Source organism: Carassius carassius, chromosome 36 (assembly GCF_963082965.1).
Source record: "Carassius carassius chromosome 36, fCarCar2.1, whole genome shotgun sequence".
In the NCBI taxonomy this organism is placed as follows: domain Eukaryota; kingdom Metazoa; phylum Chordata; class Actinopteri; order Cypriniformes; family Cyprinidae; genus Carassius; species Carassius carassius.
Window position 1 is genome coordinate 15,030,405 of NC_081790.1, and position 10,863 is coordinate 15,041,267.

The window sequence follows — 10,863 nt, forward strand, 5'->3', positions numbered from 1 at the left end:
GATGGACCAGTATGACCAGAGAGTGGCGCCACAGACCACGACAACAACCTTCATAATTGACTATGTTTGCTTTCATGCACTGCAAAGTGAACTGTGATTGTTAAGAAAAGATAAAACTATTTAAATGGAAAAACTTTTAAAACTTACATTAGGATAAGCCCTATACATCTTTACTCTTTTTGCTGAAAATCCTTTATCTAATTTGGTTCTAAGCCTACAAAAATAGCTTATTTCTTATTATCTAAAATAATAATAATAATAATAATAATAATAATAATAATAATAAGAGAGATCCTTTTTTGTTGTTGTTGATGATGCTGGTGGTGGTGGTGTATATTGCTTGAGCAAAGTCAATAATTTTTAGTGCAATGGGAAAGAAAATCCTTTCCGGGTCAAAATAACCAGAACACAACATGAGGGTTAATTCAATTAATAATTAGTACCTTAATATCAAGTCATTTATTATAAAACAATATAATTTTAAATCAAACTTTATCCCTTAAATATTTTCAGTGATAAATGGCAATGTTTAGGCCTATGTCAAAACAGCTCTGCCTAAGCAAACGAGAACTGAAGTTTTGCATTTTAAGTTTATCTGCTGACATCAATTCTTTATTTAAATGTTGCAATGGCCATTTGAATGTACACTGTGAAATGGATGTGAAAGATTGTCATATCATTGTCACAAACAAGCTCCCAGCAATGTTCTTAATACAAAACTAGCACAATACTTCCAATACAATGACCTTTGAATTAGACCTGACAATAATTAATATAATGTAACTTTCCACAAACAAAGAGAACATGTTTTGACATACAGAAAGCCAAATTAAGGGGAAGTCTACACACAATGGCATGACTAAATGGACACAAGACTAAATATTTCACAGCAAATAATAGGCAATAGAAATGAAAAGAAGAAGCACAGTATTATCAATAAGATCCTCAAATAAAAAAATATGGGAAGTTTAAAGACCATTTAATCCTATTAAACTGAAGACTTTAAAACAATATTTTGTTGGGAACATTAAATGGTTTGTATGTGGTTTCTTGGTTCAAAGTAACCAATAATTAAACATGCTTTCCCACATTTGCAGGACATGGGCTACTGTAGTTACACCCAGTTTCATCAGTGAGGGTTATTCAGGGTTAAGTGCTTTTACAGTCCCCTCTCTTATTTCAGACAATTTAAGAGGGCTAACAACTTGTTTATGTGCATCTAAAGAAAAAATGACAGAGTGAGAGCTTCCATTCTCCTCCATGACCCCTGCTGCCATAGGCGACCCAGCAGTGGGGATAAAGCAGCTAATGATCACAGTAACCATGGTGAGGGCACATGCAGAAGGAACATACACAATGAGAAAACATAAAATGTTAGCACTGCTGAATAATGCACTTGATGCATATCATTCTCTGGAAATTATTAGATAGGTTTATGTATCAGGCATTTATTTATTTATTTAAAGGTGTCAAATGATTATTTGTGATTAATTGCATCCAAAAAATACATGTATGTGTGCTGTGTATATTTATTATGTATATATAAATACAGACACATGCATGTATTTATTTCAGAAAAATTAGGTTATGTTTAATTATAGCCTATTCCCACAGCAGCTGGAATAATTAAATGTGAAAAAACCATTTTGATGGCAGATTGTAATCAAGAAAGATTATATGAAACATGTGAATTAATTTAAATTATATTTCCGTTTTAAATGCTTCTGACTAGGCTACAGCTAGCCTGGGTTTACACAATATGTGTATTTTAAAGACTACCGGTTCGATGGGAGCATAGTTTGCTTTTTGGGTTAAAATAATTTCTACAATTATTATTGACAATAAGATTAGACTGTACAGACATATAAACCTACAATACACACTACTCATAGTCAGGCAATGCTGAAATTGTTAACATTAATACTTTGAGAATAAAGTATAACTATAATAATAATTTGCAGGGTTTGATGTGATATGAGCTAATCGATCGTTAGATTAAATCACCATTGGTAGCGTGATTTATTGTAATGCTTTTTTCCCTCAGTTGGTCAGAACAAAGTGTGGCAGACTTACTTACTTGTTCAGATGACATTATATGGTTAAAATTATTATTTGGGACATATATTCCAAGACGTAGGCTAGAATCTGTGATTACTAAATACAGTGAATAACCACACAAAATGTCAGATAGAACCTTATAAATCCAAGGTGATGAAACATAAAATGTTTCAGTGATGTTCCTAAATTAATAAACGCAAACAAAATATAATAACTTTTCCATTAGAAACCAAAACTGGACTATTTTTATGGCTGCAACAGCAGCTGTGTAAAGGGGAAATGAGAGAGAGAGAGAGACTTGTGAGCTCAGGTTGGACTCCGGCGGAGAATTCTGAAAAGCTGTTTAAAAACACTCTTAAAAATAAAGGTGCTTCAAAAGGTTCTTCAAGCCTTGCCATAGAAGAACCAGTTTGTCAAAGATTTTTTAAAGAACCATCTCTGAAGAACCTTATTTCAACACAAAGAAACGTTTGTGATACAGAAAGGTTCTTCAGATGCTAAAAGTTCTTTATGGAATCATTTACACAAAAGGGATTTATTATATGGCATCGCAAAGCACATTTATCTTTTAAAAATGAAGGGCTGGCCTTTGTAGGGCTCTGTATTCGATCCCTTGTTTCAATTAAAAGTTCCCCCTTGGCTCGGGGGGCCCCCGATCTGCCAGGGTCCATGCACCCAGATTAATACCTAGACGCAAAGCTCCTACTAAACTACTGAGAAACATATTTGCCACACACTCTAAGAAAAGACTGTAATAATAGGGAGCAATATACAGCAATATACATGAAGGAACTTTCCGGATTAATTTTTTTTACTGGTGTTTTCCTTGTATTTTGAATTACACATTGCATTGTGGTCATGTCAGTAAATGTCAGTAAAATGTAAGTAAACTATACTGGCAGAAAATTATCAGTACCCTTCCTGTTTTTCTATTGATTTTTTTTTTCATACAGTGCATACAATTATCAGTAAGATTAGGTATTGGTAATTGTTTTAATGTAAATATTCACAGATTTATAGATATATACAGATATATATATATCCACAGTTAAAAATTATCTACAATAATTTTTCTAACAGACATAATCAAATTAAATTATGTATTTTGTAACTCTCTAAAGTAATCATTATATTTGAAGAGGATTAAACACATCTTATTAATTATATTCATATACATTTTATATAATGTGCTAAATCATGTATTAATACAATGTTAGATGCATATACTGTGGGCATAATTCTCTCAGCCTGCAGTGCTGATTATCTCAGAAATGTGAAGTGAAGGTTTCCTCCCTCAAAAGCGGATGTAGCAATTTTCTCTCATTCTTTCCAGTAAACAGACTAAGTCTTTTAACGAAAGGAATAATTTGCAGTCTATATGCAACAGGATCTATCTTGCCAAATAAAAAAGTAACCATAAAATTGATAATCAGAGGGCAAATTTCACTTCTGGCCTTTTCTTCACCGTCTTCTCCCTAATCAATGCAGGATTATGTTTGATTACAGCTATTATTCACTCAGTGTAAACTAAAGGAGACAGGTTCAGTAGTTAAGGTCAGATATGCAACGGAAAGATTTCTTTATAATATTTCCCTTTATATTTTAAGATAAACACTACAAAACACAGGTTCCTTAAAGGTGATGACGTGATGTCATACAACTCATTCTGTCCCTTTGAGAAACCTAACTACATTATTAGTGTAAAATGGGTGCTGCAGGCACATGAAATAACCTTTGGTTGAAGGTTAAATGCAATGCAGTAGCTTATAATATGAGTTCAGTTTTACACAAATGTAGCCTACATAAAAAATATTGTATATTGCTGGCTTTATGACAGATTGCTTCAGAGTTGAGATGTGTTCTCCAGTTGTAAGCTGTTTTGGATAAAAGCATCTGCAATATCACATAAAATACATATAGAAAATGTCATGAAAACTATTTTTTTCCCTCTCATTATGTGCAGTTACTGGGCAGTTTTTAAATATAACATTGAATTCTCACAAAAAAAGGAATATTTATTTTGAAAAGAGTACATCCACTTGCAACCCCCCCCCCCTTCTTCTTTCTTCTTACTTCTTGTTCCTCTTCTTGCGTTTATTAGCCTATTTGAAGGCAAAATTGTATGATATTTTAATATGATACATATATATATATATATATTACAAGTATTATTACTGATAAACGCTCAAAATTATATAACAATATGCAGTTTTTTTTTAGTTAATTGACTTTATTTTCTGTTGTGCAAATTAACAAAGAATGACGGGAACAGTAATGTTTTTATTAAGTATTATACTAAGCTAATATAATAAAGTTATAGCAGGATCTTGGAAACGGCACGGATTTCCCTGGAGATATCTAACGGAAGAATATGGAATTATGTTCCAAGGCACGTGCTCCATTTCACCTGCAGTGTAGAAAATGAAACCACGTGACCGAAACCAAAGCAGGTGAGGAGATTTATTTGCTTATGTTTCTCGAGACTGCTTGGCGGAAGTCTGTTTAAATGTCATACGGTCATCCTGTGAAGGACATTTCCCTTTTGATCTCCATACAAGGACATAGCAGAAACATATTTGTCTGGTGGTGCAAATTAGACTTTTGCGTCAAATATGGGCTCTTTGTCGGCTACTTTTTAAATGTAGCCTATTTAAATGGGTATTGCTGTGTTCTTTGTCTCATATTCTTTCCGAATAAATACATCTTAAAGTTTTTAAAATCATTCGCGAAGACGAGTCCCAAGATCACGTGACCACAATCTGCCAACTCCCTACTTCTGCAGTGACCTTCAAATGTTCAGTTTCCGTGAACGTCTGCTCTTTCCATTAAAACAAAGCCTACCTAATAAACCGCATTTCACAACATCTTGACAATTCAAAACACCCTTAGTTAATGACCAAAATGTAGTTTTCTAAAATTATTGTTTTATCGAAATGTATTGATTTATATATACATTATTCGTTCACAAAATAAAATATATGTAGAGTATATTACCATATTGCCTATATAATGAGTAAAATATTTAATCTTAATCTTTAATCTTTTAATTTTAAAAGTAAATCCCATTCACTGTTTTAGGGTCTTAAAACAGCAGCAATTCATTTAATTTACCCAAAAGTTTACTTATTTCTGTTAAAACAGATTTATTGCTTTCTTCTTGTGCTGCTGTCTGTTATATTTATAATAATAATAAATGTATAATTACACAAATGTTCTATATATTCACACTCAGATGAGAATTGAACTCGAGAGTTGAATAGCTTTGTGTTGGTCTTAAAGCAAACACACCAGGTGAGTCATTTACCTGTGTGGCGTATCCCCTCCCCCTCTGACAGGTGGAGAAGAGGGTGTCACCTTCTTCACAAGCATTGTCGCTATGGCTACAGCATTAAAGAGCACAGGCTTGTATTAATATCCCTTAGGGTTATGTATTTGCAACTCACCATGGTTTCATGGCCTGTTGCCTGCCTTTGTAATAGAACTCATTACCAAGAGTCTCTATTCCAGTCTATAGTTATACATTTTATGAATTGCTAAGATATTATTTACTAGGAATCACTAGGAATAATGTAACTTGTGCTTAAAGCAGCATGTGGAATTTAATTTTGGATTCATTTTTGGTTTAGTAAGTGTGCAACTTTCTTTATGTTGTGTTTGCTGCTCAATATGCATCAGCTGAAAGGATCTAATCGACTCTTAAAAATGCAGTTTGTATTGCATTTATTTTGAAATTACAATGGGATAAAACACAGACATTCAGTATATACATTAGGTAAGCTAAACATTTTGTGCCTTATACATTTTCTTTCCAAACACCATCCCTTAGTCTCTTGTTAGTTAATCAGACTGGTTTTGGTCGGATCTACAGTCTATGGTCACCACCTATAGCAAACAGTACAGCTTGCCTAAGGTTTGTAAACCTTGTGGTCTTTCTCAGAATGTGTCACATTACTGCCCTAATTGTACAACAAAGGGCCAAACAGGTAAAACCACTCCAACAGTCTATTGTGTGCTGTAACTGACCATTTGTTTAATATATAAGCTATTGAACTGTTTAACTTTTCCGTGCATTCAATTTTTAAAATATAAAAGCAACAGGACTGACAAATATTTCAATTGGTTATCTGGAAAATACACTAAATAATTTCTTTTAAATCTGTAAAAAATATCTATGAATAGTAAAACAGTAGTACAAAAAGTTTTAACTATGCAGAAACGAAATGATGTACAACCTCAAAAACTGAAACCTAAAAGGAAAAACAAAATACATGTTCAGTTTCTGTGTCCAGTGAAATTTTCATAAGCAAATACATGTAAAGAGCTAAAGTCTTCCTCTTCCTGTCAACATACATGAGTGTCAGATAAGCCATCAGACACAGCGACTGTTTTCCTAAAATAATGTCTCTGTCTCATATCATATATCTTTGGCTATTTATGTCTGCTTAGAACAATTTTAAATACACATTTTGACACCATGTTATGACATGACACAAAAAGCAAGAACTGCTAAACAAAAAACAGGAAAGTTTAAACATCAGCACATAAAATATCATACATGTATATGAAATGTATAAACACAAAATCCCTGACAGGTAAGCCTATGAAACCATCCCTTAATGCACACACACACACACACACACACACACACACACACACACACACACACACACACACACACACACACACACACACACACACACACATACAAACACACACACTAGTCTTAAACAGCCGAAAAGGAAATATTGACAGCATCGTGTGACCCTTCATTGCGGAGTCCTTTCAGAAGTATCTCCATCCTTTCTGTGAGATCTTCAAATCCTTCTAATTATTCTTTGTTTATATTTTTCTACAATAAAACTTTTTTAAACATAGTCCTTCTTGTCATATCCAGCACTGACAGAGCGTGGAGCCGTGTAGCCCATTCTTGGTGGCTTGTACTTCTTCTCTCGTGGAGGACAGGTGCAGCACAGCATCGCTCCTCCAATCAGTAACAGAGCAGCGGCGGCAAACCCTATGTAGATGGATGCCCCAAGCTCTCTTTGCTGAGCTGATATCAGTATTGGGTTGTAGAAATCCCGAATGGTTTGGTTTGCCACCCAAGCCGCTGTAATGAGCTCCAGGACACCAGCAATAATGAACATCACACCAGAGACGATCATCACTTTAGCCTTGGATGCTTCATCTTCGATACAGTTGGTGCACTTGGCGCCCATGACGGAGATCAACACACCCAGGATGCCCAAGATGATGGCGACGACCGACATGGCTCTGGAAGCCTGAAGGTCCTGAGCCAGAGCCAGCATGGAGTCGTAGATCTTGCACTGCATCTGTCCAGTGCTCTGTACGACACAATTCATCCACAAACCTTCCCAGATGACTTGTGCCGTGACGATATTTGCACCAACGAAAGCCGAAACTCGCCACATTGGAAGAGCACAAGCCACAATGCTAATGATCCAACCGATAATGCCCAGGGCAATGCCCCCGATCTCCAATCCCATCGACATGATGCCTGTCAGGGGTACTTTTTTACTTAGGAAAATTAGATGTATTTTAGTTGTGTCAAGTTTTAAACAAATAAATATGTACTAACAGAAAATTAAATAATGGATGGAGGAATGTCATTTACCTTGTGCTGAGATGTAAATATAGATGTCTGCGTCCCAATTCTTCTTTCTTTGTGTAGCCTGAGAAAGTGCTGTGAAGCCAAGCAGCCTTTATAGTCCCAAAGAGACAGGTGTGAGTGGAGGAGGACCTTAACGTGATGACACAGAGGATGAGATGCAGATTTGCACACGTCACCTGCATGCTATGGCCACTGCTTGGAGAAGAACAATATGCTGGTATTGGCTTTCCCTTGTAATCTAATTCCTGTTAACATTGTGTGAAGTAGAGAAACTGGCTCAGCCAGGAAAAAGCACCTGGAAGAACAAATAAGTAATCAAGGGGGTGGAGTGGAGGGCTAATATTTCACCTGAGTCACACTTAATATTTCAAACCGGAGATTTTGTTGATGTTGTATATGAGGGATCTCCAACTTTCTAAAGATTCAAGACAGTGTTGATGAACGGATTTTATTGACTGACTTCAAAAGTTTATTTTTGTTCTTTGTGATTATTAGTTGGTGTTGTGTTTTAACAGATGAACAGAAATATAATTTTTATTGACTCTGTTTCCTCTTCTTGGTCTACAGCATCATAAAGCAGGATAAACATGCTTCAGTGATGTAGCTAATGGGATATTTTAGTCCCTCAGCCATTTTGGATTGCATGAAGCATAGAATTCAGGAGAAAAAAGTTAAACACTCTTCAGCAATAAAAAATTAATTAAATAAATAAATAATAATAAACAAGAAAAAAAAGCAAATGTCATGTTTATCTTAAGTCATTTTTCTTATCAATATGTTTGAATTGCATCATTAAAGGTAAGCAGCAAAGATATTGGTTAATAAAATGGGATTAAATACATAAATACGGAGCCCCACACATGACATGCAGGAAAAAATATTGTGCTAAATCATGGGCACGATTTACTAATTCGTTCCCTCAATGTACTAAAACGTGCGCACGATTACTATTGCGTTCACTCGATTTACTATTTCGTTCACTCAATTTATAAATTGTGCGCACGATTTACTAATTCGTTTATTTATTTTTTCTCGCATGTCATGTGCGGGGCTCCGTACATAAAAGATATGTGAATTTTTTTTTTTTTTTTTTTTTTTGAGGAATACTGAATGAGGATAAGTACCCACTGGGCAAAGTTACGTCCAGTGTACGACTTTTTATGTCTTTGCTGACGTTGAAAAGACGTCCACTGAGGAGCCAGAATGAAAGTTTTTATGACGTCTTTTTTTGACGTCTTCTGTACGTCCGATTTAGACGTTCAGAGAACCTCCTTACAAGGTTACAAACTAGTTCAAAAGTGGTCAGTAGAAATATTTTCATCATCATTTAAGGTTCATTTAGGCATAATTTATACTGTTTCTGGACCAAATCAACACTCTCGGGATGCATTATATTTAGAGTCATGCTATTTCAATGTAATTTCCACACACTGTGTTTGTCTTAAAATCAAGAAAATAAAATAATCTTTATGAAATAATGAAATAACTGACGATTGAGTATGTCGTAAAATCAACTGCAAATCAAAGACATTAAATCTCTGAAGATCTCAGCAGAGGAGGATCAAACATCTCCACAAACAGCTTCACTCATTAGATTGACTTTATTTTTGTCAGACATCTAGAGAAGCTCTTATTGAGAATTAACAGAGGTTTAAATGTTGATATTTTTTTATTCATTTGAAGTCACCATTGTGGTGGACAGTGTTTGGTTTAGTTGGGATCCAGCTACTTCTTCGTTTAGCTTGTCTCTGACTGCTGTACCTGTGTTTTTGTGAAACACTGCACTAAAGAGAAACAAAATTAAGAGAGCTCAGGTGGTATCAGTTCTTTGTTGATGATGAAAAAGTCATCACATATTAAGTATTTGAGGTCATGAAGTTAGCTTTGTTGAATTTTTTTTTTCATTTATAACCCCCAAGCCTTTTAAATCTACAGTACAGAAGCCAAGAGCAAAATACTTGCTTAATTTGAAGACGGACAAAATGCATGCAATTGAAAAATTTTGACTAAAAGCATCATGTACTTACACAAAAACATCAAGATTCCGGATATGCATCACAACAACGGTGACAATCAAAACCGCTTCATAACACAAATGCATCCTTGTTTTCCAGACTGTTTTGTTTTGATTGTCACCATTGATGTGATGCATATCCAAAATCTTGCATTTTGTAAAAAAAATATGTACATTATTTTTTTCTATCCAACAAAACAAAAAAATAAGATTTCTATCCAACAAAAAAAACATAGTTGCAACAAAACACTAATATCTTATTTTGCTATAATTTTGTCACCATTAATGCTAACACTTGAGCTCAACACTCTCTGCCACAATAAAAGTTCTTTATAACACACAGTTACAACAGCCAAAGACAAGCTAACACAAGAAGTATGAGGACCAAGATCCCAACTAAACCAAACACCGATCACCACAATGGTAACTTCAAATGAATCAAATATCAACATTTAAACCTCTGTTAATTCTCAATAAGAGCTTCTCTAGATGTCTGACAGAAATAAAGCCAATCTAATGAGTGAACCTGATGAAGCTGTTTGTGGAGATGTTTGATCCTCCTTTGCTGAGATCTTCAGAGATTTAATGTCTTTGATTTGCAGTTGATTTTACCACATGCTCAATCGTCAGTTCTTTCATTATTTCATAAAGATTATTTTGTTTTCTTGATTTTAGGACAAAAATCTGGAAATTACATTGAAATAACACTAGTCTAAATCCCGAGAGTGTTGATTTGGTCCAGAAAAAGTATAAATTATGCCTAAATGAACCTTAAATGATGTTGAAAATATGTCCACTGACCACTTTTGAACTAGTTTGTAACCTTGTAAGGAGGTTCTGTGAACGTCTAAATCAGACGTACAGAAGACGTTAAAAAAAGATGTCATAAAAACTTTCATTCTGGCTCCTCAGTGGACGTCTTTTCAACGTCAGCAAAGACATAAAAAAGACGTCCACTGGACGTAACTTTGCCCAGTGGGTAAATGCATGGTTATATTTAGTTACACATAGCAGACAATGCCTTTGCACTTACTCCTGATATCTCTCAACATGGGGACAGGAGAGCTGTCAATCAATAAATAGGAAAACAAAAGTAAGTTGCGTAACTTATTTGAAAAAGTAACTCAGATAGCCTATTTTATTATAAATTAATTTTTAATAA

The 10,863-nt window shown here is 34.6% G+C and overlaps 1 protein-coding gene across 1 annotated transcript; it reads right to left on the reverse strand.

Annotated features, from left to right (window-relative positions):
• Positions 1-5,761: 5,761 nt before the first annotated feature.
• On the reverse strand, positions 5,762-7,729 carry LOC132117255 (claudin-3-like). The gene is made up of 2 exons (XM_059526420.1): positions 6,735-7,729; positions 5,762-6,670 (listed from the first exon to the last, which is right to left on the reverse strand). The coding sequence occupies exon 1, from the start codon at positions 7,566-7,568 to the stop codon at positions 6,924-6,926; it is 645 nt and encodes a 214-aa protein (XP_059382403.1). The 5' UTR covers positions 7,569-7,729; the 3' UTR covers positions 5,762-6,670; positions 6,735-6,923.
• Between the last annotated feature and the right edge of the window lie 3,134 nt (positions 7,730-10,863).